General features: G+C 54.3%; 2 protein-coding genes across 7 annotated transcripts in view; one reads left to right on the top strand and one right to left on the bottom strand.

Moving 5' to 3' along the window:
* LOC139604910 (class I histocompatibility antigen, F10 alpha chain-like) overlaps positions 1 to 26405 on the top strand; it is a 60350-nt gene extending 33945 nt beyond the window's left edge. The window contains exons 1-8 of one of the 6 annotated variants that reach the window (XM_071456229.1): positions 19235 to 19350; positions 23805 to 24068; positions 24337 to 24612; positions 24922 to 25194; positions 25280 to 25384; positions 25483 to 25518; positions 25638 to 25670; positions 26152 to 26405. In XM_071456229.1, coding sequence (XP_071312330.1) covers positions 19275 to 19350; positions 23805 to 24068; positions 24337 to 24612; positions 24922 to 25194; positions 25280 to 25384; positions 25483 to 25518; positions 25638 to 25670; positions 26152 to 26165 — 1077 coding nt within the window. In that variant the 5' untranslated portion in view covers positions 19235 to 19274 and the 3' untranslated portion in view covers positions 26166 to 26405. Of the gene's footprint in view, positions 1 to 19234; positions 19351 to 22012; positions 22140 to 23804; positions 24069 to 24336; positions 24613 to 24921; positions 25195 to 25279; positions 25603 to 25637; positions 25671 to 26151 lie in introns of those variants that run through there. The other 5 variants (XM_071456231.1, XM_071456222.1, XM_071456224.1 and 2 more) reach the window with 5 other exon arrangements.
* Positions 1339 to 18614, bottom strand: LOC139604970 (zinc finger protein 892-like). The gene is made up of 2 exons (XM_071456319.1): positions 17231 to 18614; positions 1339 to 10689 (listed from the first exon to the last, which is right to left on the bottom strand). Exon 2 carries the CDS (start codon positions 10402 to 10404, stop codon positions 9754 to 9756), a length of 651 nt encoding a protein of 216 aa, XP_071312420.1. The 5' UTR covers positions 10405 to 10689; positions 17231 to 18614; the 3' UTR covers positions 1339 to 9753.
* Positions 26406 to 27801: the final 1396 nt, after the last annotated feature.

The following is a 27801-nucleotide window of genomic DNA, read 5'->3' as shown; positions in this document are numbered from 1 at the left end:
GACCTCCAGAATAGTGGGGAGGGTACAGTGAAACAGCTTTCCATTTGCTGTCTTCACACGGGGCCACCCTGCAGTCTGTTGGAAGTTTTTTGGCTGATAATGCTGCTGGTGGTGGTGAGGTTACTGGTGATAACAAAACTGAGAACAGTTGTTAGAATGTCTGTTGCAATCCATACAGTGTGATGAATGGCACCTCTTTGGTGGCTGCTGGTCTTTAGGCATTTTGTATTCTGGACAGTCCTTCAAAAAAAAGCCCAATTCCCCACAATTAAAACATTTTGCAGCGTCTTGGGATGTTAAAAAGGCCCTCTCCCTTAGAGATTGCCCTTGCCACGGTGTGTTCAGTGGAAGATAATTTGGTGCAGGCCTCGTCCATCTGGTTGATTGTAGGTTCTGGGTCCAAGGGGAGAGCTCTTAATATTGTTTTGCACTCATTGTTTGACTTTGCCAAGGCCATTTTATTTAGCACTTCCTTCTTGGCCTCTGGGCTTTCTATTTGTCACTCAAGTGCAACTTTAAGTCTTTCTACAAATTTTATGAAAATTTCACTTGGCTTGTTTAATGTTAGTGAAGCTCTGTGTATGTAGGGTGTCGTCGAGAGTGAGGAGCAGGGATGTCTTTGCAGCAGTGGTGATGTCACCGAGTGCAGCTTCTTGTAAGTCCTTTGCTTGGTCTTGTGGCTTCTGGAAGTCACCTTCTCTTGCCATTTGTTCAAGGGTTAAATTTGGTTTGTTGGCATCTTTTGAGTATGTGTCCGCCAGTGATTTGAGATGCCTTTTTTACTGCCTCTCCCACAGCATGTACTCGACTGGGGTGTGAGACTCTGTCCAAAGTTTCTCTCATCTGCCTCACGATCGTCATTGGGGACCACTGAAGAAAAGACCCTTGTCTGAAGTTTCTGGCCCTGTTGGAGAAAGTTACGTGCCAACGGCTCCGAGACCTGAGCACAGTGCTAAGCTATTGTTCACAGGTGTTGTTTGCTTTATGCTGCACTGAGCCCAATGAAAGAAGAAGGGGGCATCTTGCCTTTTTGCAGCAATAGCCTTGGAAGCTGTCCCACCTCTCAGCCTGGCTGGACTTCTCCTGAGTCTTGGGTGGTCCCCCACAGAAGACCCTCACCTGTTTTACAACCACCGTGACAGACAGACTGAGATGTAAGGAGCCTCTCCATCAAAGACCGAGACATGAAACCCCCATGTGAAAAGGCCCCTCTGCTCCTTCCAAGGACTGGCACTGAAACCCCCAGCCCGGGGCAGGCGTGTGGGGGAGGCAAGCTGACCAAAGCGAGATGTTTGCCTGCAGGTTGTGACCGCTGGACCAAGAAGACAATGGCTCTCGTTTACTGCTGAGAACATGGACTACCTGTTACATCTATTCTTTATTGTATCTGTTTCCCCCCCTCACAATTTTCAATAGAGTTATCATAATAATAACCTCTGAGTTAGTGAGAGATTTCAAGATCTCCCCAGACGTGACCTGGTGAACTCCATCGGCTGGACATCAAAGGACTTGGCTGTTCTATGTTTGGTAGCTATATACCTTCCTTTCTCTTCCTCCCTCTTTTCCTTATTTTTCCCTTTTTTCCCCAATTCCTCCCCAGTGCATTTGGTTATTCAATAAAGGTGCATTTGTTTTGATTATCACTGCAAACCCCCCTGTGCCGTGTCGGTTTTTTGCACCCTGAGATCAAATCCACGAGCAATCACGAAACCCGTTCGTAAGGATGGATTGTGACACAGGGAGAGTAGGCAGTTCATGATATTTTTATTTTCATGCACAACCAAGACACGGGAAGAGAAGGTGGCTTCCAGCAAGTTTTTTAAGAAATGCAACCCCCAACCATATTCCTTAGCCACTTTGCAGAGCTCCTTCAATTCCCCATAGGGGATCGGCTCCCAGGAATTGATTGCAGTCACCCTTCTGCTGTGTTTACATATAATTGGCAAGCCCACAATCTTTTTGGCGAGCTCTGAGCCCTCCCAGGTAGCTTCCCTCTGCATCTTGGCCCAGTGATCCTCAGACTCAGGACTGGAATCCAAGTCTGGGAATCCCTACTCTCATCCTCCGAGGAGGATGGAGGGCACTTGATGACTGCATGGAGCCTCTTGGGGCAGCCAGAATCTGCCTGTTTGTGGGCAGCTGTGGAAGCCAATATGGGCTCCTTCTGGTCGCTGTCATCACCACTTCTGGCTCCAGTGTTGTGGGAATGGGAATGGGAGGGACCATCAGGAGAGGAGTCAAGAGAGGAAGGGGTAGGGTTGGTGTGCACAATGGGGAGGGGATTCCCGATAGAGAGGGGAAGTCCCAAAATGGACACACTTCCTGACACAGAAGGGAGGGGCAGGGCGCGATTACAGGAATAGAGAAAGTGGGAGGAGGGTCAGAGGCATCCTTTTTGGCAGGACAGGGAGGTGACAAAATGGCCATTGCCTTTGTGGGGTCAGCACCATTTTGTGGAGAAAGGGCAGAAAAACTTGGAGAGGGAGAAGACAAGATGGTGGGGCTGGCCACATTCCTGGCACCATCTGGGAGAACAACTGGGGGTAGTAGAACTGGGTACATGGGCATTGGTAAGAGGGTTAGGAGAGAGCCCAAGGCAGCATGGCCAGTGCTGCCCTGGAGAGGGGACAGAGGACACTGGGAGATGTCAGGGTGACGGTAGCAACCCTGTGCCTGCTGGCAGGATCCATCTCCCGATCCTCCCTGAGGCAGGGAAGAGAGTTTAGGGATGTGAGGGGAGGAACGGGGAGAAGGGGTGTTAAACTGGGGTCCCGAATGTTTCCCAACATTTTCTACAGATTTAACAATAAGGCCAAAGGATAAAATTTCCCCAGTGAAAGATCCCCTTTAACTCGAAGAATGTAGAACCTTTTTCCTATATGGTCCCAGAACTCGTTAGAACGGATTCCCTCATAACATCAGGAAAATACTTGAACAACCAATGAAGAAAACATTTTAAATCTCCCTTTGAAAAATGAAAATTTTCCCCAACAAGGATTCCTTTAACTTGGGTATAAACTTCCCTCTGTGGGTGGGCCAGTTTGGCTCCCATCCCCACACTTCTTCCCAACATCCAAGAGGAAAAGAAGGCAAAGGAAAGACAAAAAAGGGTGACCCCCAAATATAGTACTCACATGACAGTGGGTCAACAAAACCTCTCCAGGTTGTCTGTCAGCTTCAACCGATCTTCTCGCCTCAAGAAGGTTGCCGGTCGCCTGTGCGATTCCCCCAGTAAAACTTAGGAGTCTCCTCTGGGAATTGGCTGCTCCGAACATGGCTTAACTTCAGTAGCCAAAAAGCTACTGGACACCTCCAGGAATGCTCCGAACAGGTCCCTGTTCAGGCTGCCAGCTGTCACAAGCCACAAGCCCGTTGGTGGTGGAGAGAGAGGCAGCGGAGCCGTGACCTTCCAGAAGTGTCTCCAGTAATGAAGCCGCTCGGTGGCACAGGCACTCACACACACACACACACAATCACTGCAGCACACACTTCTCTTGTAGAATCACCAACGACAAAGAAACGGGAAGGGTCTTTGTATGGATGCCAGAGAAGGAGGTTTATTCCAGCCACGCACAAAGGGGTTCAGGGACAAAGACAAAAAGAACAGTGGAAGGTCTGGGTTTAAATACAGGGGAAAAGAGGGGGGCGGAGCAGAGCATCAGGGCCAATGGGCTGAAGGCTCAGGGCAGTACAGAGGGGAGACAAGGGGTGGCAGCCAATAGGGTAAAGAGGGTGGGACACTGAGGCAATATGGGGCCAATGGATAAGCAGGGAAGGGAGAACATTCAAGGACATAAATATAAGGAAAAAGGGAGGGAGAGGCCAACAGTCCAACCAGGGAGGTAGAACTGGGTACATTTGCATATACAGCAATGCATCCTGGAAGAGGGTCTGCTCAGTTGCCCTAAACAGGGGAGATTTCTCCAACTTGGGGTCTGTCTGTCTGTCCAAAGGTCTATAATGGCCTTTGTTCTGTAGGCCCACCGGCCTCCACAGATGCTCAGTGGAAAAAGGGGTTCGAAGCTTTGCTTGTGAAATTTGTGGGACATGCAAACCAGAACATTGCAGCCTTCATGATTGACCACCTGGCCAGAGAAGGAAGCCACTCAGACCCTGTTGGGCAAACCCACATTCCTCGTGAGGCCCTTGAGGGTATTACTGAAGCTGTGCATAGCACATTTTTAAAGTGTGACCCCCCAAAAAGTATTTACTTATGTAAAGCAAGGACTGGTGGAGCCTTATATGCAATTCAATGGCTGCTTGAAACAAGCTCTTAAAAGACAAATTGAGAATGACATTGCCAGAGAGGTGTTGCTTTCAAAATTAGCTGCTGAAAATGCTAATGAGAATTGTAAAAAACTTCTGAAGTCCTTGTCTAAGGAGGAGCCCACCCTGCTGTAAATGATAGAGGCATGTAACCACCTGTGTGCCTTCAGCATAGGGCAACCGTTACTAATGAAGCTTACTGTGGGGGCTGGTATAGCAAATGCCTTTGTGTGGAAGGGGCCAACAGCGGGCCTGTTAGCTAAAGGAGTGAGAAGAAAGGTAAGAAGCAAGAAGTTGATAAGGATTCTCTCCAAGGCTGTAACCAAGGACACCAAGAGAAGTGAGGAATTGAAGAAAGATAAGAACTTTGCAGCTGGATGAAGTATTTTTAGAAAGTTAGTTGAAGTCACTGTAACTTATCCCCAAGGATATTATGTTGACTTATTGTGGCCAATAGTTAGGGTAGAAGAAATATAAACAATTAGAAAGGGTATAAAAGGTCAGCCATGTTCGATAATAAAGAGTTGCCATCTGAGACTGCTTGTGGTCTCTGCCTTGTGTCATGACTGCCTTGAAAGGGACATCTGGTGACCCCGATGTGATTCAACACCCTTAAGAACATACTTGATCTGGACCCATACGGGCTCCTAGAGACTGGCAAATGTGACTCACTGGGACGTAGTGGGGGAGGCGGCGTTGGTGCAGCTGAGAGTGGCAGGTGGAAGCCACAGGGAAGTCCAGACCTGATTTTTTCCTATCAAGACACTTGGAAGTAGGTGAGCCGCCAACTAGTAATAATGGGAAATAATTTATCTAATGAAGAAGAGACTGTTTTGGCTACATGAAAAGTTTTGTTAAGAAATAAGGGAATTAATACTTCAGATTATGCCCTTCGTAGTATATTGCTGTGGGCTAAATCACAGGATTTTGGCACTGATCCTGAAACAGCATTTAGTGTTAAAGCATGGGAAAAAGTCGGGGACAGACTGTGGGAAGTCATCTGAGTGGGAGATAAAACTGTTGTTGATCTAGCTGTTACCTGGGGATTGCTTTTTGAGGCATTAAAGGAATGGAAAACAGAGCGAGAACAAACAGAGCAGGACGCAGATGAAGAATCGGTGTTGATAACAGAAATTGATAAGGGGGATGAGGCAGAGGGGGCCTCTGATGGGGAACTTGGTGAATCTATCCTTGAAGAAGGTGCTGGTGCCATGCAAGTTACCAGGCAGGCTACCAAAGCTTCCAGGAAAGCTGCCAGAGCTTCTGGGCTGGATGCCAAATCTTCTGGGACAGCTGCCAAAGCTTCTGGGAAAACTGCCATAGTATCTCCTTCTCAGACTCCTAAACCTCTTTATGTCACAGCTGCGCAGCAGCTCCTGATGGTGCCTGTATACACCACACCACTGCACCAGGTAGCTGAAATGTCTTTAGCAGAGAGAGAAACCCAGTCTTCTGCCCCCCTGCTTCCCTCTGTTCTAGTCCAGCCATCTGCCCCCTCGCTCCCCTCTGAGCTGCCTGAACAATCTGCAAGGTCGTGTCCTCCATTACCTGACAGTGACAGTGACAGCGAATCAAGTGATGAGTCGCCCGCAGTAACACCTGAGTTGGGGCAGGGAACTGTTGACAGTTCACCTTCTAATAGCTGTAGCCCTACTGCCCCATGGACTTTGCCCCCACGTCAAGTAACTGGGCTTCCTCAACAGCCTCAGGAATTTTGGGAATTTGTTAGGAAGAAAGCAGCTGAAGAAAAGAATTGGAACATGATAGAAAGATTAGGTGCTCCAAGACTACCTCAAGAGAGCAGTGCTAATGCAAATGTTGCCTGTGATAACCCTATGGCTTTTCCAGGTTTTAAAGCAGCTCCTGGAACAGGGCAGGATGACAGTCATCACGTCTTTGCCTGGAAGGTTATGCAAGATCTCCAATCCAAAGTGGCTCAGTATGGTATTAATTCCTCAGAGGTAATGCAATTAATATGTGTAATTAATGCAGATATGCTTGCACCTTATGACATCATGCATATTGCTACTATTTCATTCCAGCCAGTACAATACGGTGTATTTCAAGACACTTGGAGGCGAGTGGCTGAGCAGACAGCTGTAACAAATATGCAGTTGCCTCAACACGACCCTCATCATGCTGTGGGTGTTGATGCCCTACTGGGCACTGGGCCTTTTGCTAACCCAGAATCACAGGCAAGGTGGGATCCTTCAATTTTGGCACAAGCTCAGCAAATTGGCGTGAATGCTTTAATTAAAACAATGGAAATGGCAGCTCCAAAACAGAGATATGATACTATACAACAAGGGATGAGAGAACCATTTTTGCAATTTGTGGAAGAGCTTGCTGCAGCTATTGAAAAACAGGTAGATGATGAATCTTTGCGACACAAATTCTGTATACATTTGGCTAAAGAACATGCAAACTCAGGCTGCAGAAAGATTATTGACACTTTACCTGGGGAACCCACATTGCCTGAAATGATTACTGCTTGCTCAAAAGTTGGTTCAGTAGACCATAAAATAGCAGCTCTTGCTGCAGTTCTAAGACCTTGATCAAAATGCTATAATTGTGGACAGCAAGGGCAAGTAATGGCACAGTGTAATACCCAGAAAATAACATCTAAATCAAATGCAAGCAGCAACGTTATGTGCAACCATTCTGCTAAATTTGGGCACTATGCTAAACAATGCAGGAGTAAATATCATGCAAATGGTCAGCTGTTGCAGGGAAACAGGAAGAAGAGCGCGAATGGGCATGTGGGAAAACAAATACCCCAAGAACCACAGCAGCGAATATGGGCCTCCCCAGCACTGCAAAGCTAAACATTTGTGAACAATACTCAGGGGCAACAAGTGGGTCTGCAGGGATTGATATACCCACCGCTGACACAGTAACCATTCTGACAAAAGAAATGTGCAAAGTGCCCCTCGATGCCTATGGTCCAATAGGACGGGGATTGAGTGCGTTTTTGATAGGAAGATCAAGTACTACACTTAGAGGTATTCATGTGCATCTAGGGCTTATTGATGCTGATTATTTAGGACAGATTCATGCTATGGTATCCATTGATGACCCTCCTGTCACTATTCAGAAAGGAACTTGCATTGCTCAAATTGTACCTTTTGTGAGTTCTGTTCTGAATACAGTGGACCGAAGTCGCAGCACAGGAAGTTTTGGATCAACAGGGGTACCTCAAGTGTTCTGGGCTCAGAAAGTTACGGAGAACCATCCAGAAAAGACATGCATCCTCACCACCAGTGGATGTCATCCAGGAACCATATCAGTAACAGCCTTGATTGACACTGGAGCAGATGTCACAATACTCTCGTGACTTTGCTGGCCTCAATCATGGCCTCTCACTCATGCAAGTTTTGGACTCCTGGGGTCTGGGGGTGCTACAACAGGTGGCCTGTCAGCCATTGTAATTAATGTGAAACATCCTGATGGCCAACAAGCTAACATCAGACCCTATGTTGCCGATGCTCCTCAAAGTTTGTGGGGACGACATTGTTTATCTCAATGGGGTGTCAAAATTACTACGGATTTTTAATGGGGGCCACTGTGATGCAGGGCAATGAACGTCCAGTTGTGGCCCTGACATGGTTGACAGATAAACCTGTCTGGGTTGACCAGTGGCCCCTTACTACTGAAAAGCTTACTGCCCTGCAAGAGTTAGTCACAGAACAATTGCAAGCAGGAAATATTGAGGAATCATTCAGTCCCTGGAATACCCCTGTTTTTGTAATAAAAAAGAAATCGGGAAAATGGAGACTTTTACATGATTTACAGCAGATAAATGCTGCAATGGCAACAATGGGAGCTTTACAACCAGGCCTTCCTACACCTACAATGATTCCACAGGAATGGCAAATAGTTGTCATTGATCTGAAAGATTGTTTCTTCACTATTCCATTGGCTGAGCAAGACAAAGAAAAATGTGCTTTTACTGTGCCTTCCATAAATTATGCTGAACCCTGAACCCAATAAAAGATATCAATGGAGGGTACTTCCCCAAGACATGAAAAATTCGCCAACTATTTGTCAATGGTTTGTGGCACAGGTCTTGTCAAAAGTGCAGGAGCAATTTAATAACTGCTACTGTTATCATTACATGGATGATATCTTGTTGGCATCTGGTAACAAACAACAGTTATCAGCTCTTAAACAATGTGCTGTGACAAATTTGAAAGCTTTTGGTCTGATCATTGCTCCAGAGAAAGTGCAGGAACACATGCCTTGGAATTATCTAGGCATGTTAGTGACTAACACTCAAGTTATGCCTCAACCTGTGAAGTTAGACATTGATGTTAAAACTGCTACTGATGTACAGAAATTGGTTGGTTTAATAGGTTGGATTAGATCATATTTAGGCATAACTAATCATCAGATGCAACCATTGCTTGATTTGCTGTCAGGCACCACCTGCTCTACTGATGAGAGGCAATTGACCCCAGCAGCAAAGACCCTAGAAGAAATTGAATTAGCCTTACCACGCACATTTGTTAACAGATTAGATACCTGTGTTGGTGTTCAAGTGTTTATTTTGAAGGACCATGAAATACCGTGTGGAATACTGTGTCTATGGAGTGATAACTGGGAAGATCAACTGCATATTCTGGAATGGATATTTTTATCTTTCAATAAAGATAACAAAGCAATAAAATCTCTGGCTGCTCTAAAAGAGAGACAAACTCACCAAGTCCCTCTGTGGGCTGTAGCTCAGCTCACTCAGTCCCTTATCAGTCCCTCTGGTGCTGGAAATGCCGTGGCCCAGGCCCGGCCTGGTGGGCCACAGGTGTGAGCTGCCCCTGCTCTTCTGGTGTTCAGGCCAGAGCAGGTTTAAGCAGGTCCAAAGAAAAGGGGAAAAAATCCCACAGTTCAGGGAACTTGTTTGGTTCAGCTGGCTAAAACTAACTAAAAGCAAAGGAGAGCTCTGTCCCGCTGTCTGTCCATCCGCAGACAACACAGTCCCAGAGCAGGAATGTGGAGGAGCAAGTGCAGTTTCTGAAAACAAACTGCATGCTGCTTCTCTCCCCTTTCACTCTCAGGACGAGTCTTGAAGGTACAAAACTTATTCAGCATAAACAGAACAGACTGGGGATACAAGCACCAAATAGTCAACCCAGAATATACCTCAGGGACCATTCAGTACTCCTTGATGTCACCAGAAGATAGGATTGAATGCAAAAGATTTTATGGGATTGAAATTCGACAAATCTGCTCTTCCCAAGGAATTCCCATTGTTGGCCTGCGTCCTGATGGAGTTTCCTGCCTCTGGGTTTATCTAGGTACCCTCAGAGAACCAGGAAGATGTGGAGACCCCAGCCAGATGCCTTCCAACTTGGATCACCAGGACCACGGATCATCAGGGCTCTGCCCAATGGGGGTCACTGGGGATCATCCGATGCAGATCCTCTCATGGGGGATGGAGCTGGAGCAGCGCACAAAGCTCTTCCCACACTCGGGGCACTCACAGGGCTTCCCTTAGTGGCGCCTCCGTTGGTGTCGGGTGAAAGTTGAGCTCAATGAGAATCTCATCCCACACTCCCCACACTCGTAGGGCCTCTCCCCGGTGTGGATGCGCCGGTGCAGGGTGAGGGTGGAGTTTTGCTTGAAGCCCTTCCCACAGTCAGGGCAGCGGAAGGGCCTCTCCTCGGTGTGACTCCGCTCATGTACAAGGAGATCAGAGCTCCTGTGAAACCTCTTTCCACATTGGGGACACTTGTAGGGCCTCTTCCCAGTGTGGGTGCCCTGGTGTTTTCTCAGGTCAAAGTGCCACCCATAGCTCTTCCCACATTCCAAGCAGGTGTAGGGCCGTTCCCCCGTGTGGATGACCTGGTGCCGAATCAATGCTGAGCTTCCTCTGAAGCTCCTCCCACATTCCCCACACTTGTAGGGCTTTTCCCCAGTGTGGATCTTCTGGTGTTCCGTCAGCTGGCACTTGATGCTGAAGCTCTTCCCACACTCCCCACACTCCCCACACTCATAGGGCTTTTCCCCAGTGTGGATCCTCTCATGTTTCCTCAGGCCAGAGCTGTATCCAAAGCTCTTCCCACATTCCACACACTCATAGGGCTTTCCCCCAGTGTGGATCCTGTGGTGTTGCATCAGGTGGCTCTTCTGGCTGAAGCTCATCCCACATTCCTCACACTCATAGTGTGAGGGCTTTTCCCCAGTGTGGATCACCTGGTGCTGGATCAGATCTAAGCTCCGACTAAAACCCTTCCCACATTAGAAGCACTTGTGGGGCTTCTCCCTGCCATGAGGCTTCTCCACCAGCTCTGACCTCTGGCTGGATCTCCGGCCGCCTTCCTGGCTCAGGGGGGGCTCTTTCCTCCCTGCAGCTCCCTGGGCTGGGTTTGCAGCCCCTCCTTGTGTGGAATCTCCAGGGCTTTTCCTCCTCCTCCATCCAGACATGCCCTGGGAATGAAAAATCCTGGTTTGGAGAAAAAAACAAGATGAGAGTGCCTTGGACTGGAGTTCCTCCTTGCCCAAGTTCATCTCATTAAGTCATTGGGCATCTTGTGTCTCTAAGAACCTCCAAAACACCACGATTCAGCACAAAAGTCCTCCAAACATCAAGACACAGATCAAAAACTTCCCAAACATCAAGATTCAGCAAAAGCCCCCTCCAAATATAAAGATTCAGCCCCCACAAAAAAACAAAGCACCAACAATTAGCCCAAGAAAGCTCAGAAACACCAAGATTCACCCCTGGGAAAATCGTGGATCCCAATCCCCTGTCACCTGCTGCATGTGGGGGGGGCAACGCTCCTGGGGCTGGGGTAGGAGGCTGCAGATACAGGGAGAGGTGGAACCTTGTGCTGCTTCCTCTTCCTGTTCCTCCTCCGGTGTCCCCACTCTTCCTCACACTCCTCTTCCTCCTGCTATTCCTCCTTCTCCTGCACAATCCCACCTTCTCCTCCCACGTCCAGGGTTTCACCATTTTGTTCCTCAACCCTGCTTCTCCTTCCCTTCTCCTCCTGCCCCAGGCCCAGCACCCGCTGCCGGCTCCCTCTTGCCCCCAAACCCACAGCATCCCACGGCAGGGGCAGGGATGGAGCTGGGGCAGGTCGGGCTGGGGCAGCGCTGGGCTCTCGGCCGCTCCCGCCCGCACTCGGTCCCCACTGCAGCCGCTCCCGCCAGGACAGCGCGGGGGGGCCCGGCCTTGGCGCTGCCCCACTCCCACCTCCCCAAATTCCGCTCGCGGGGGGCGCTGGGGCCGAGGGGGGTGCTGGGCGCAGGTGGGGAACGCTGAGAGCTGCGGGTCTGCCTGGCAACTGCTGAGTCATCAGAGCCGCGTGCTCTGATTGGCTGAGCGCTGCCTGAGGGCTGGGGCTGCAGCAAGGGGGGACACACAGCTCCAGGGGGGATATCCCACAAAAGCGGGATCCCCATGAAAGGAAGAAGAGGAAAGTGTCTTTACAATCAGATGCTGTGAATCTGATTAAAGATAGGGCCAGGGCCTTGGACACAAGAAAGTGACAGGAGAAGCCATCAGTTTAAGAAAATGTTGATAACTGATGACACAGACTGCTGCTCAGCCAAGGTCCTGCCAAATTCATGAACTTCGAGAAGAAGAACAAAGACTTCACAGAGTCATGAATATCGTTTGCTATATAAAAGTGGGGAGCATATTAAGGGCGTATATGGTAGGTGGATTGGGAAGTCTGTACTTCTCAAGCACTACAACCAATGCAGAAATGGAAAGGGAGATGTGGCCAGGAAAATTAGGATGAAAAGGCAGCTGTGTCCTCCAAGAACTGGAGAGACCCCGTGGGGAATGTCTCATGGCCATTCCCATTTTTCTAGGAATGTAATTACTTTTACAGGACTCCTGTGTCTGCTTTGAGGACAGAATCTCTGAAGATGTCAATTTTTCCACACACCTTGGGACTCGTCCGGAATTCTATCCACCGTCTGGGGCAGCGGGCAGTGAGTGCAGCTGAAGGTGCCTCACCCAGTTTGGGTGATTGGCCCCCTTGGGGGCGGCAGCACCGGGGACTGATTGGGTACCTGAGAGTGACCAGGAGACAGACGAGTGACACATCAGGGGGGGCTGTGAAGAGTCAGCAGGGAGAGAGCACTGAAAATCTCATCAGTGAGTGCACTGGGATCTTTGGGGAGTGAGCACGGCAGGGCACCCATGGAGACAGAAAAGGGAAAGCCAGGAAGGGGTCCTGTGCCAAAGGGATGATGATCCCAAAATATCTCTGAAGGGTTCCTTGGGAGAAGGTTGAGGTAGTTTGCACATTCCCCCAGAGGTAATTAAGGACATGGATACCCAGGGGGGCAATAAGGGAAGTGGAGAAAAGATTAAGACAACAGGGGATGGATGGCATTGGTGTGCTGCAAAGGGATTGGGTGAAGGGGAGTGTGCAGCAATATGGTTAAGGCAAGATGCAGCAGGAGGAATCTATGTGGTATGAAAAAGGATGATGAAAAAGAGGAAGAAGAGAAAAATACTGAGGATTGGGATGTTTTTCGCAGGGTCTCATCCTCAACATTTGCCAGCTGATCATTTGCATCCCCGGTTTCCAGGAGAGGAAAACAAGGAGGTCAGGGTTTCAGGGGGTTTCTCTGTGGGGGGCAGCGGCAGCACCGGGCGCAGAGGTGCGGGACCGGGAGCACGGGCTGGGGGCCTGGGGGGAGCTGCGGGGCCGGGCCGGGGCTGTGGGGCAGCCGGGGCTCAGCGCCGGGCGCTGCCTGACCCCACCAGCCCCGGGCAGGGCCGGCAGTGGCCCCCGGCCCCCAGGAGGCTGCGGGACGCCCCGGCCGCTGCCCGGCCCCGTGGAGCTGCCGGCCCTGCCCGCCGGGGGGCGCCTTTGGACACTGCGGCAGGACAGGGACCGGCTCTGGGATACGGGCTGGGGAGGGCACCCTGAGCACAGGGACGAGGAGCAAGGAACACCTGGGAAATGTAGATTATAAGGGAAGGATCGAGACATTGTTTGGGACGCTGGAAAACAAGTAATTTTGCAGAAAGCTCAGCAGCTCTCAGAGGATGAGCACCCACAGGCACTGAGGGGGGCTGCAGGAGGGGCAGAAGAAGGCCCTGCAGCACTTGGGCACAAAGGCCCAGCAGGTGAATGCAAAAAGGGAGCAGCAAAAGGCCAAGCTGAGGGCAAAGGCCAGGGCAGAGCTCCTACAGCCCCTGAGGGATCAGCTCCAGGGCCCAAGGGGGCCCCAGCACCCAGGGCACGGGCTCGGCCACAAGCACCCGGCAGAGGCATTGCCCTCCTCGGCAGGGGACAGCCCACCCAAACAGCCCCTGGCAAGGAATCAGGGCTCCAGCTGCAGGGCACAAGGACACTGCAAGCACAGACAGCAGCACCCTCAGGACCAGCAAGTCCACCCCGTGATGGACATGGATTGGCAGGGCTGTCACAGCTCCCATCACACCAGGGACCCTCCACACTGGAGCCCTTGAGAACATTCAGGTGGGTCTGCACTGAGAGGAGGCCTCTCCTGATGGACACAGGGGCCTCTCAATCCACTCTGAATGTTAGACCCAAGGGGGAAAAAATGCTAGAAATATGTTTGATTAGTGAAGGGATAAGTGGAAAAGAGGAGTGATTTTATTCAACCACTGTTAGCAGATCTGGGAGATGGGTTTGAAATGCATGAATTTTTATTTGCTCCTAATTGTTATCATGATTTACTGGGAAGGGATTTGATTCTTAAACTGGGAACGCCAATTAATTTTATAAAAGGTGATACAGAGGCCAGTTCTGTTGTACCTCTGTGTCATATGTCTGTCTGGGCCTGCACTTGCCACAGCTGCTGGGGAACAACACGGCACAATTCCACTCTGGGGCTCAGTTACACTCACACACTGGGCTGGCTGGAATAAGATTACACCATGAGAATGTTGTTTCTAATTAATGCTACTTTGATATTGTCAGTTAGGTTTGGGCCAGGGGTGTGAAAATCAATTTTTATTCTCGGCAGAAGAAGTAGAAAAAATCTTTATTGCTTTGGATTCTTTTTCTCATGTGTTTGTGTGGTTGTTGGAATTCCAAAATTTTGGTCTGGGTTTTCTGGTGTTGACCTTCAGGCTGCATTTTGCAAAACTAGAAGAGCTTTAAAGGTGACCCTTTAACTGATTAACAGTTAATAGAACACTCTTCAAAAAAACCCCCAAAAATTAAAAATACCCCAAACCCTGGCTTTTGGTGGGGGAGGCATATGTGAGTCACGGCCTGGAAGAGAAGCTTCATTCCAGGCAGCCTGCAGAGGAGCTTTAGAAATGCAAATGAACACTGCTGGGCAAAGCCTGGACAATGGACCTGGGTCTCTTGCCTGGGGCAGGAATTGGGCTCATTCCCTCTGCCCCTCAGCCCAAGCTCTGCCTGCTTGCACTGATGGAATTTGCACAGGTCAAGGCAGAGCCCAGGGTGAGGATATCTGACCCTGCAACAGAAACGGGTGAAGCTGCAAAGGGAAGCAGCAAATGAAGAATGTTGGGAAAACTTCACTATAAATAAATGGGGGGGAATCATCCCTCTGCCCACTCCAACATGTGCTGTCACTGTCTGTGTTATATAGGGTAAAATAGAGCACTGAAATGTTCTGGCTACCACAAGTTCAGGGAAATCAGTTGGGAATCCAAGTATTTGATGATTTAATTAGAGAAAAGCAGTCAATTGATGCAGTCTTGGCTGAAGGGAGCGCCCAAAAATGGGGAAAGGATGAACGGCCAGCAGAACAAATCCTACAACACCATGGACCAGCCCCTGGGAACCCAAACCAATTCATATCAGGAGCCACAGAGCCTATTTCTCATTTCAATGGCATCATTAGATTACAAGCTGCCCTCGGAATAACCAACCAGACAGCTCCAGCTCCTGACTTTCCTGCTGAGCAATCCACTGAAATGAGGAACACAACATTTCACCATGGGATGGGATCAGATCATCTGTTAGCAGAAAAAAGAGGAGTTTGTGGAAAAATCAATAACTCAAACTGCTGTTTGCAAAAAGATGACAAAGGAAAAGTGGTGAAACAGATAACAAGGAAACAAGAAAGCAGCTCATGCACCAATGCAAACGTGGAAAGGATGGGAATGGGACACGGTTTTGTGGCTCCCTGGCAGACCATGGGTTAAACGAATGCTGTTTCTCCTCTGATGTGCTACAGCAACTCTCACCTTTTTACCATGCTCCACACCTTGAGAGTGCAGCTCATTCAGCAGCTGAGCGAGGGGATGCAGGTGGCAGCCAGGCCTCCTGATCCAGAAACGGCTACAGAAGGACAGGGAATGAGGGCACTGAGAATAATCTCAAAAGCAAAGAGGACCCAGGAAGAAAAAACAGAGTCACTGAGTGAATCTGCTTGGAGATAGGGCCAGGGACTCCTAGATAGGGAAGTAATGGGAGAACCCATCAGTTTCAGAAAATGTTACTAATTGACACAGACTGCTGCTCAAAATCCCCTTAGACTCCTGAACTTCGAGAAGAACAAAAACTTAACAGAGCCGTGAATATCGGCTGTTCTACAAAAGTGGGGTGCACATTAACGAGGACATGCAGTTGGCGGATCGGGATGTCTGAACCTTCCAAGTACCTCAGCCAGTGGGCAAAGGGAGAGGGAGATGAGGCCGGGAAAATGAGGATAAAAAGGAGGCTGCGAACTACAACAATGGCAGAGAGCGCACGGCAAATGCCCCACGGCCTCTCCCTCTGCTCAGCAATAAAGTCACTTGTACAGGACTCCTCTGTCTCCTCGGGGCACAGAAACCTCCGGCCATGTGAATTTCCCCGCACAGCCCCGGGCACGGGGCAGCCGCCTCTGTCCCAGCCACAGCAACCGGGCCGAGCCAGCGCTGCTCCGGCAGCGGCTCCTGCCGAGGCAGCGGCCGCAAGGAGACCGCGGGCAGGGGATGCCCGAGAGAGGCCCCGAGCCCCTGGGAAGCCCCTGCAGAGCCATGGAAGCGGCTCCTGGCGGCACCTGTGAGCCCGGGGGGGATCCTCGTGGAGCAGCCCGTTCCCGAGGGACCGTGTCCCGTGGGAGGGACCCCAGGCTGGAGCAGGACGAGGATTCCTGTCCCTGAGGGGAGGCTGTGACATGACCGGGCTCTGACCCCCATCCCCTGCGCCTCTGGATGGGGAGAAGGGAGGGAATGCAGGATGGAGTTAAGCCCGGGAAGGAGAGAGAAGTGGGGGGAGGATATTTCCGTAGGAATTATTTCAGTTCTCGTTCTCTTGCCCTGCTATGTTTGATAATAAATTCAATTAATTTCCCCAAGTCAAGTGTGAGAGGAATGATGGATTTTGTCCTTACAAACAGGCTGTGGGTCTGCTGGTAGATCAAACCAGCACTGAGAGATAAAAGAAACAATGGGAAAGATTCCACTGATTGATGAACGGGAAAAGATATTTGCTTTTACAAACAAACTTTAGGTTTGCTGATAAATGAAACTGAACTTCGAAAGATGAAAGAAACAATGAGGGAAAACCCTAAATACCATAAGAATTAAAAATAAAAAGGGAGGGTTATACATTAGAGGGCAATCTTCAGTATCGGGCGTATCGAGAAGTCTGAACCTCTCACGTGCCTCAGCCAATGGGGAAAGAGAGAAGAGAAATGCGGCCGGGAAACTGGGATAAAAACTGGGATAAAACTGGCTGAGTCCTCCAAAAATTGGAGAGACGCCAGGGGAATGCCCCATGGCCTCTCCCTCTATTCGAATAAAGTAAAAGGACTCCTCTGTCTCCTTTTGGGACATAAACCTCTGATGTTTATGGATTAATTTTCCTGACAAGTGTGTTGCGCCCGTCACCAGTGATTGAACTATCCTCACCCTTACCCAGACCCTCGAGCCTTTCCTTACGTGCTCTGTTCCCTGCCCAAGGGGAGGAGGGAAGTGACAGAAAGGTTTTGGCCTCTCTCCAGCATCCCCTGCTCCGGCCTGGGCTCCTGCCGGGGCTGCAGGTGGGTCCCTCTTCCGTCCCGCACTCACCCCAGCTCCCAGCGCCCTCAGGTCCCGGTCACGCCGAGCTCCCGGCGGTTCGGGGCAGTAGCAGCGGCTCCTTGGCCTCCTACCCGGGCCGGGCCCCGCGCCAGCGCCGCTCCTCAGCCGCGACTGCCGGGAAATGCCGGAGTTCGGGGAAAGGGAGACGAGGCCGGGCCGTGTGCAGAGCCCGCCCCTCGCTCCGATTGGCTGATTCTGCCGTCCCTTCTGCTTCTGGCCGCTGATTGGTCAGAGCCGTGCTAAGCACGGCCCCCGGTGCCGCCCTGAGGGCGCCCCTGGCTCGGCAGAGCCGCCATTATCGGAGCGTCCGTGCGGGCCCGGGAGGGGCGGCAGCGGCCGGAGCCTGGTGAGGCGGCGGCGGAGCTCGGAGGCGGCCCCAGCGCAGCCTCCGGGGACGGGGCAGCCACCTCTGTCCCAGCCACATGAACCAGGCCGAGCCAGCGCTGCTCCGGCAGCGGCTCCTGCCGAGGCAGCGGCCGCAAGGAGACCGCGGGCAGCCGCTCCCGCAGCGCCCTCACGCCAGCGGCAACACGGACCGGACACGGCACAACGAACCCGCCTGAGCCCCCTGCCGCCCCCGAGGCCCGCAGCGAGCCCCGAGCCCCCGCACAACCCAGCGCGGCTCCCACCTGCGCTGCGGCCGCCTCCCAGCTCCGCCGCCGCCTCACCGGTGGGTCCCGGTCACCCCCTGGATGATCCCGGTCGCTCCCAGTATGTCCAGAATCACTCCCGGTAGGACCGCAGTTGCCCCCAATACGGTCCCAGTGGTCCCAGTCATGCCCTGTATGGTTCCTTTCACTCTCAGTCCCTCTCAGTAAGAGCCCAGTGGGGCCCCAGGTCACTTCAGTATGAGCCCAGTCACACCTTACCCGATGCCATTTGCCCCTGCTGAGGTCCCAGTTGCTCCCAGTATAAGTCCAGTCACCTCCAGTACGATCCCAGTTACTCCCAGACACTCCCAGTACTATGCCAGTCACTCCAAGTGTGACCCCCTCAGTCCCAGTATGATCCCAGTATGACCCCTGCATAGGCCAGCTGCTCCCAGTATGATCCCAGTTGCTCCCTGCATTATTCTAGTTTCTCCTCTTCACCCCTACTACAGATCTGATCACTCCCAGTATGATTCCAGTCAGTCCCAGGATGATCCAAACCACTCCCAGGCTCTCCCAGTATATCTCAATTGTCCCCTGCATGCTCCGAGTTGCTCCCAGTAGCCCTCAGTGTGGTCCCAGTATATCCCAGTATGATCCCTGGTGCCCCAGTTCTGTTCCCAGTGGGTTCTTTTCCCAGTCTGTCCCAGTCCTTCCCCAGCAGCTGCTGCCGTTTCCCAGATTCTGCCCCCCCCCCACCCCATTCCCAGGCATTGGGACCCCCCTGCACCCCCTTATCCTGCACCAACACCCCCTGCACCCCCTTATCCTGCACCAACACTCCCTGCACCCCCTTTCCCGGGTATCCTCCTCTCCCAGCCCCTGGATCCCCCGTTTCCGGGACCCCGGGGACCCCTGGGTCCCCATTCCCGGCCAGCCCGGGCACCTCAGCCCCAGCCTCCCTTTGCTGGGAAACCCGGCCTGGGCACGGGGCTCTGCGGCCGCTCTGGGATTTATGATCCCCCAGAAGAAAGGGAGAGAACAGCAGAGGGAGGGAGAGAAGGAGATTGGGAATCAGGGATCGGGTCCCAGCGCCCAGCCCTGCTCCGCCGGGGGTGGGACCCGCACCCGCAGGAAAAATTGGCTCCGCTGCTCCCGATGCTTGCCCGGCTTTGGGCCGAGCCCAGCGGGGTCCGGGCAGAGTTTGAGCGCAGGGCCGGGAGCTCAGCACAGCCCGGCCCGGGGGTCCCGCAGGGCGCGGCCCTGGAGGGTCCCAGACGGATCCCCGAGGGATCCAGAGGGGTGCCAGGAGGGGATCCAGGTGAATTCCCTGGAATTCGCCCTTTCCCCCTCCCCCTTTTCCCCTCCCCACGCGCTCCCTCGGGCACTTTCGCTTTCGCGTCTCTCCAGCTGCGCCACAGCCGCGATCGGGGTCGGCTGCGATGGCTCCAGCGCTGGGGCTGGGGGTGCTCTGGGGGCTCCTGGGGCTCCTGGGGAACCCAGGGTGTGCGACCAAAGGTGAGCGGGACCCCCCGAAACCGGGACCCCCCTGAACCGCAATTCCCGAGCACCGGTAACCCTCTGAACTTCCATTTCGGGGCACCGGGAACCCTCTAAACCTCCATTCCCGGGCAGGGAACCCCCGTGAACCCCCATTTTGGGTCCTGTGACCCCCCCTCAATCACCTTCTCCACCACCGGGACCCCCCTGTACGCCTTTATCTGGCACCGAGACCCCCCTGTACCCCCATTTCTGAGCAGGAAAACCCCCCTGAACCCCCGTTCCTGAGCACGCGGACCCCCTTGAGCGCCCATTTCTGGACACCCAGACCCCCCTGTTCCCCCTTTGGCAGCACCGGGACCTCCTTGTTCGCCCTCATCTGGCACCAGGACCCCCTGAACCCCCATTTCTGGTCACCGGCGGCCCCGGAACCCCCATTTTCGGGCACCAGGAACTCCTTGAACCCCAAATTCCGGGAAGGAAACTCCCCCTGAACCCGCATTCCTCGGCACGGAAACCCTCTGAACCCAAATTTTTGGGCACCGGGATCCCCCTGCCCCCCATAATTCGGGACTGGGCTCCCCCCGCACCACCGTCAGTGCTCTGGGACCCCCTGCACCCCCATTCCCGGCCATCCCGCCCATCCCAGACCCCAGACCCGCCCCTTTCCTCGGCTTTTGGACCCTCAGATCTCCCAAATTTCTCCCAAATTTCTGCGTCCCTCCAGTTCTCCATTCCCAGCGCTTCCTGGAAGGGGTTCCAGGGGGTCCCCGAGGGTCCCCCGGGGTCCCAGAGGGTCCCAGCGAGGATCCAGTGGGATCCAGATGAATTTCCTGGAATTCCCCTTTTTCCCGTCTCGCTTTCGCTTCTCCCAAGCTGCGTCCCCGGGATCCGCCCGCCTCTCCCAGCCCCAGAGCCCCCTTTCCGTGACCCAGGGACCCCCTGGAGCCCCATTCCTGCCTTTCCCAGCTCCCAGACCCCACTGCCCTCAACACCGGGGACCCCTGGACCCCCTTTGGTGGGCACAGGGACCCCCTGGATCCCCGATCCCGCCTCTCCCAGTCCCTTCCTGGAACCTTGGACCCTTCCCGGCTCTCCCGGTTCCGCTTCCCAGCCCTTGGACGCCCCCAGACCGCCCAATCTCTGCGTGCCCCCAGTTCTCCACCCCCTGTGCGTCCTGCGGGGATGTCCTGGCAGGTCCCGGGGGGGTTCAGGGGAATTCCCAGGGTTTGCTCTGTCCCCTCTCCCTCCCCGCGCTGCCCCGGTCACTTTCGCGTCTCCCAAGCTGCGGCACCGGGACCCGCCCGGGGACCCGGGACTGCCCCGGCACCGGGACCCCCCTGAACAGCAATTCCTGGGCACGGGGACCACCCGAACTTCCATTTCCGGGCGAACCCCCCTTCCTGGGCACAGAGACCGCCTTGAACGCTAATTTCGGGGCACTGGGACCCCTCTGTACCCCCTTCCCCAGCCCCGATAACCCCTGCACCCCCTTATCTGGAGCCTGGAACCCCCTGAACCCCAAATCCCGGGCACAGTGACCCCCTGAACCCCCATTTCTGGGCACCAGAACCCCTTGAACCCCAGGACCTGGGCATGGAAACCCCCCTGAACCCCAATGCCTGGGCACCAGGACCCCACTGCATCCCATTATCCGGCACTGGGACTCCGTGAACCCCCATTCCCTGCTCCAGGACCCCCCCGAGCCCCCCATTCCTGTGAAGAGGGACCCTGCAACCCCTTCCTCATCACCAGATCCCAGCCAGGCCATCATCTGGCACCAGGCTCCCCTGATCCCCGATTCCCTGAAGGGACTCTCCCTGAACCCCCATTTCTGGGCACTGGGACCCCACTGCATCCCCTTATGCAGAACCGTTACCCCCCGAACCCCCATTCCGCTGCACCAGGACGCCCGTTCACGCCCATATCCAGGACTGGAACCCTCCCAAACCCTCCGTTCTCAGGCACAGGGACCCCCCTGCACCCCCTTATCCGGCACCAAAGCCCCCCTGCACCCCCTTTCCTGGCCCTCCCCCATCTCAGAGACCCCAGCCCCCGCTTTTCCTTGACCCCAGCACCCCCTGGACCCCCACTGCTGCCTTCCCCAGCCCCCACCCACCACCTTCCTCAACACCGGGGGCCCGTGCACCCCCTTTCCTGGGCACAGGGACCCCTTGGAACTTCCATTGCCCTCAGCCCCCTTTCCTTGACCTGGGACCCCCTGAACCTCCGTTCCTGGGCATGGGGACCCCCCTGCACTCCCTAATCCGGGACTGGGACCCCTCCTGGACCCCCCCTCACGTGTTCTGGGACCCCCTGCACCGCTCCCCGGCCCTGCCGCCCTTCCCAGACCGCAGACCCGCCCTTTTCCTTCACCTTTGCACCCCAGATCTCCCAAATTTCCCGATCCTCTCAGTTCTCCACTCCCGGCACTTTCTTTAGGGGGTCCCAGGGGGTTCCAGGTGGTTCTCAGAGGGCACCAGGGCGGTCGCAGCGGGGATCCAGAGGGATCCTGAAGGATTCTCTGGAATTCCCCCGTCCCCTCGCCCTCCCCGCCCTCCTCGGTCCCTTTCGCTTCCGCGTCCCAACCTGCGAGACCGGGATCTGCCCGGCGACCGGTGACGTCACTGAGCAATCGGGCTGCCATGGGCGGGCAGGAAACAGCAGCGCCAATGGCGGGGCCGGAGGCGGCTTGAGGGCGGGGCCAGGGCTATGGGCGGGGCCGCAGCGGAGCAGCGCCATGGCTCCAGCGCTGGCTCTGGGGCTGCTCCTGGGGCTCCTGGGGAACCCGGGGGGCGCGACCAAAGGTGAGTGGGAAACCCGGAACCGGGAATACCCTGAACTTCCATTTCCGGGCACCAGGACCCTCCTGAACTTCTATTACCGGGCACGGGAACCCCCCCATAGCCCATTTTGGGTCCTGTGACGCCCCTCCATGCCCTTCCCCAGCACCGGAACCCCCCTGTACCCCCTCATCTGGTACCGGGACCCCCCAGAAGCCCATTCCTGGGCAGGGAAACCCCCCTGAACCGCCATTCCTGGGCATGAGAATCCACTGAGCCCCCATTCCTGAGCACGGGGACCCCTTGAGTGCCCATTTCTGGACACTGGGGACCCACTTGAATCCCGAATTCCGGGTAGAGAATCCCCTGAAGCCCCATTCCTGGGCACTGGGACACCCCTGAATCTCCATTTCCGGGCACCGGGACCCCCCTGTGCCCCCTTTGGCAGCACCGGGATCCCCTTGTTCGCCCTCATCTGGTGACCTGAACCCCCATTTCTGGTCACCGGCGGCCCCGGAACCCCCATTTTTGTGCACCGAGACGCCCCTGCCCTCCCTAATTCGGCACTGGGATCCCCCCGCACCCCCGTCAGTGCTCTGGGACCCCCTGTACCCCCATTCCCGGCCATCCCGCTCTTCCCAGACCCCTGACCCGCCCTTTTCCTCGGCTTTTGCACCCCCACATCTCCCAAATTTCTGAAATTTCTGCGTCCCTCCAGTTCTCCATTCCCGGCCCTTCCTGGAAGCGGTTCCAGGGGTTCCCCGAGGGTCTCCCGGGGGTCCCGGGGGGTCTCAGCGAGGATCCAGTGGGATCCAGATGAATTTCCTGGAATTCCCCTTTTTCCCGTCTCGCTTTCGCGTCTCCCAAGCTGCGTCCCCAGGATCCGCCCGCCTCTCCCAGCCCCAGAGCCCCCTTTCCGTGACCCAGGGACCCCCTGGAGCCCCATTCCTGCCTTTCCCAGCTCCCAGACCCCACTGCCCTCAACACCGGGGATCCCTGGATCCCCTTTGGTGGGCACAGGGACCCCCTGGATCCCCGATCCCACCTCTCCCAGTCCCTTCCTTGAACCTTGGATCCTTCCCGGCTCTCCTGGTTCTGCTTCCTGATCCCTGGACATCCCCAGAGGGTCCAGGAGGGTCCCTGGGTGGTTGTGGAGGTTCCAGTGGAGATTCTGGGCTCTAAGACTGCCCTGAATTTCCAGTCCTGGGTACTGGGATCCCCCTGCACCCCCTTATCCAGCACCAATCCCGCCCTGCACCCCCTTTCTCCTCAGTCCTGCCTTCCCTCATCCCCAGACCCCTCTTTTCCTTGTCCCTGAGACCCCCTGGACCCCCATTCCTGCTTTTCTCAGCCCCCAGCCTCCCCTTTCTGCTCCATCAAGGACCCTCAAGATTTCTATTCCCAGTTCCTCCCACCTTGTAACCCCTTTCCTGGGCACAAGGATTCCCTGGAGCCCCCATCCTGCCTCTCCCAGTTCCTGTATCCCCCTTTCCATAACCCTGGAACCCCCTGAGCCCCCATTCCTGGACACCAGGACCCCCTGCAGGCCCTTTCCTGTCCATCCCACCTCTCCCACCCGTACACCCTTTCCTTGGCCTCAGGATCCCCAAACCCCTTCCCAGCTCTCCCAGTTCCCCTTTCATTGATCCATGATCCCCTCAATCCCCCCAAATCTCCGTGTCCCCCCAGTTCTCCACTCCCTGCATTACCTGGATGTGGCAGTGTCAGAGCCCAGCCCGGGGATCCCCCAGTTCATGGCCATTGGGTACCTGGATGGGATCCCCTTCACACGCTACGACAGCGAGCGGGGCCGGGTGGAGCCGCTGACACAGTGGATAAAGGATGGAGTCGAGCCGGAATATTGGGAGGGGCAGACCCAGATCAGTGTGAGGAACCAGCACATCGATGCCAGGAACCTGGAGATACTGCGGGAACGATACAACCAGAGCGGGGGTGAGTGGGGGGAGCTGTGGGGCTGGAATGGGATCAGTGGGAACAGGTTGGGATCCATGGGGTTGAGTTGTAGATCCATGGGGCTGGGATTGGATCCATGGGGCTGGGATTGGAGCCATGGGGCTGGGATGTGGATCCATGGGGCTCCAAGGGGCTGGGATGAGGCTCTGTGGGTCTCCATCAGACTCTGGGGCTCCATAGGGCTGGAATAGAGCTCTGTGGGGCTGGGACACAATTCCATGGGTCTCTGTGGGTACAATCCCCCCAGGTCTCCATACAACTTTGCGAGTTTATGGCTGTGACCTCCTGTCCGATGGGAGTGTCCGTGGATCCCGCCGGGACAGCTACGATGGACGGGATTTCATCTCCTTTGACCTGGGATCCGGGAGATGGGTGGCGGCTGACAGCGCTGCTGAGATCACCAGGAGGCGCTGGGAAGAGGAAGGGACCTGGGCTGAGGGTTTGATGAATTACCTGAAGCACGAATGCCCAGAATGGCTCCGGAAATACGTCGGGTACGGGCAGAAGGAGCTGGAGCGCAAAGGTGGGAGCAGAATTCCTGTGGGAGTTTGGGATTTGGGAATGGAGGACTTGGGAACACAGTAATTCCTCTGGGAATTCCATGGGTAGATCTCACCCCCATGCCATTCCTATGAAATTCCATGATCAGATTTCACTCCCATCCCATTCCCATGGAATTTCATGGGCAGATCTTGCCCCCATCCCATTCCCATGGAATTCTGTGGTCAGATCTCCCCTCTATCCCACTCCAGTGGGAATTCCGTGGTCAGATCTCGCCCCAGTCCCATTCCCATGGAATTCCACGAATGTCTATCACCGTTATCCATTCCAGAGCCCCCTGATGTCCATGTGTCCGGAAGAGAGGAACACGGGACGCTGATCCTGTCCTGCCACGTGTACGGATTCTACCCCAACACCATCGCAGTCAGCTGGATGAAGGGGGGTGAAACCTTGGATCAGGAGACGGAGTGGGGCGGGATCGTTCCCAACAGCGACGGCACCTTCCACACCTGGGCCAGGATCGAGGCGCTGCCGGAGGAGCGGGAGCAGTACCGGTGCAGGGTGGAGCATCCCGGAATGCCAGAGCCCGGGATCTTCGCTTGGGGTGAGGCTGGGAGTGTGGGGATTGGGAATTTGGAATTCCTAAATGGGGATTCCCCTTCCCCTCCTCACTATCCCGTGTTTCCCAGAGCCGACATCTGGCGGTAATCTCTCCATGGTGGTCGCTGTGTCTGTCATCGCTGCCATCCTCATCCTCATCTTCATCGGATTCGGCGTCTGGAGGCTCCAATCCGGTAACACACGGGATGGGGGTTGGGAAGGGACACGGATCCACCCAGCACCGTTCTGGGAATCCTGTGACACCGATGCTGATCCCACTTTGTTTCCACAGGGAGGAGGGACAGGAATGGATACAACCCAGCGGCCGGTGAGTTCCAATGGCGGATCCAGCTCTGGATCCCCTCTGTGTGGATCCCAGGATGGATCCTGGGGTTAATCCCAGTGTGTGATCCGTGCTGGAATCTCATGGATCTTCTCTCTCTGCAGGAAAAGATGTGGGAACCAATGGCTTGAGCACAGGTATGGAGCAGGATCAGGGTGGGATTCCAGAGAGGGATCAGGGCAGGATGAATGGAATGGGATCAAGGAGGGATTCTGGATCAGAGCAGGGTCCAGAGTCAGATCAGGGGGAATTGTAGAGTGGGATTTGGGCTGGATTGTGGAGCAGGATCAGGAGGGATGGAATGGAGCAGGATCAGGTTGGGATTCCAGAGAAGGACTGGGGCAGGATGGATGGGGCGGAATGGGGTGGGATGGATGGATGGATGGATGGATGGATGGATGGATGGATGGATGGATGGATGGATGGATGGAGCAGGGCTGGGGCAGAATGGATGGAGTGGGATCAGGTGGGATGGATGGAGCAGGATTGCAGCAGGATTGGGGTGGGGTCAGGTAGGATTCTGGAGCAGCTCCTGCTCTCCATGGGCTCCAGCCAGGTCCATCCTGTGGAATGGGGACAGGGACAGGGTGACACTGTGACCCTCTCTCATCCTGGCAGGAATCACTGCCTGAGCGATCCATGGAGCTGCATCCAGCCCCTTCCCTCTGACCAGGAAAGCTGAGAGCTGCCAGCAGTGCTCATCCTGCTGCTCCCACCCACCCCACAGCTCTTGCTAACAGATCCATTTCCCATTTTCCAATGTTTTAAAGGCAAGAACCACAAACATTCACAATGCTTCACTTCTGGTGTGAAATTATCCTGCTTTGGGCAATAAATCCTGCTTGGGGCAATAAATCCGGGTTCCCTCCTCCGTTGTCTGGCAGTTCATCTCTGGGAGCCAGGAATGGGAATGGGGTCACTGGGACAGAGATGGAGACACTGGGAGCAGGGATGGGGACACGAGGAACTGGGATAGGGGCAGCAGGAGCAGGATGGGGACACCAGGACTGGGATGAGGATGCCAGGAGCAGGACAGGGACTCCCGGAACAGGATGGGGACACCAGGAGCAGGATGGGGACACCAGGAGCAGGATGGGGACTTGTCAGCCACACCCAGCTCCATCCCCCTGGATTCATTTCCTGCTCTGTGTCCCATGTCCAAGGTGTCCCCAGGAGGGTTTGGCTGCGTTGGGCTCCTAGAGGGGCAGTGGGATGGGGGGAGGGGTCAGGCCAGGCCTCATTGTCCCCAGTGGTCCTTGAGTGTCCCAAAATCAGGGCTCGGGATCTCAGAGAGGTTCCCTGGCCATGATCACAGCCATGACACAAGCACGAGATGGCCATGAGATGAGAATGACCATGAGTGACACAACCCTGAGATGACCATGGGATGACCATGACTGTGACCACGACACAACCACAACCCTGACCATGAAATGATTTGGACCAAGAGATGACCATGGGTTGGCCATGGCACAACTGTGGCCTTGAGGTGACCATGTGTCATGGTTTGACACTGGCACAATGACAGTGCCCCCATGAGGATACCCTCCCTGGTAGCTGCTGTGAGATGTGACCAGGAATAAGCAAAGCAGGCTCATACTTAGGAAAGAAAACAAAACAGAACTTTATTAACGACTCTACAACTATAGATAAAAGGAACACACACAGGGAAAATGAAAACCTTACAAATGCATTTCCTCCTCCCCCCACCAAATTTCCAACACAATACATCTATTCCCCAAATCACCAACTCTCGGTCCAGCACCACCCTTCAGACAATCAATCCTCAGTTCATCAAGAGGAGAGGAGTCCTTCTTGTACCATGGGCTTCCCCTGGAAACACAGCTGAAGCCTCGTGTGTTTCTGTGTCACTCGTGGCACTGCCCGGAGTGCATCTGCCATCGTGACCTCTTCCTTTCATGTCCAGTGCTCTCACCACTGAACACGGACCAGAGCTGCTTCTGGGGTTGTCTTTTAAGGATGCTCTGTCCCGATCCAAAAGAGGCACAGTCTCTCCTTTGGGACACCTGTCCCCACCATATTTTTCACCCCCTGGGGCCGAGGGGCACCAACACTGAACCCTCTTGGTTCTGTGGCCATTGCCTCCCCCTAGATGCAGTCTCTGTGTCACAAGGAACATGGTTCTGTCCATGGCTGTACAAAAAGAGTCCAGCAAAAGCCACTCCATCATCTCTTCCCACTAGGATTCTTCTCTATTTTTCCACTATTTCTCACTCGCCCAGACCTCTCTCACACTTGCACATTTCC

The sequence above is a fragment of the Agelaius tricolor genome, unplaced genomic scaffold (assembly GCF_023055355.1).
Source record: "Agelaius tricolor isolate 1412-34295 unplaced genomic scaffold, bAgeTri1.0.p SCAF_57, whole genome shotgun sequence".
In the NCBI taxonomy this organism is placed as follows: Eukaryota; Metazoa; Chordata; class Aves; order Passeriformes; family Icteridae; genus Agelaius; species Agelaius tricolor.
This window is presented reverse-complemented; position numbering and strand designations above follow the sequence as displayed.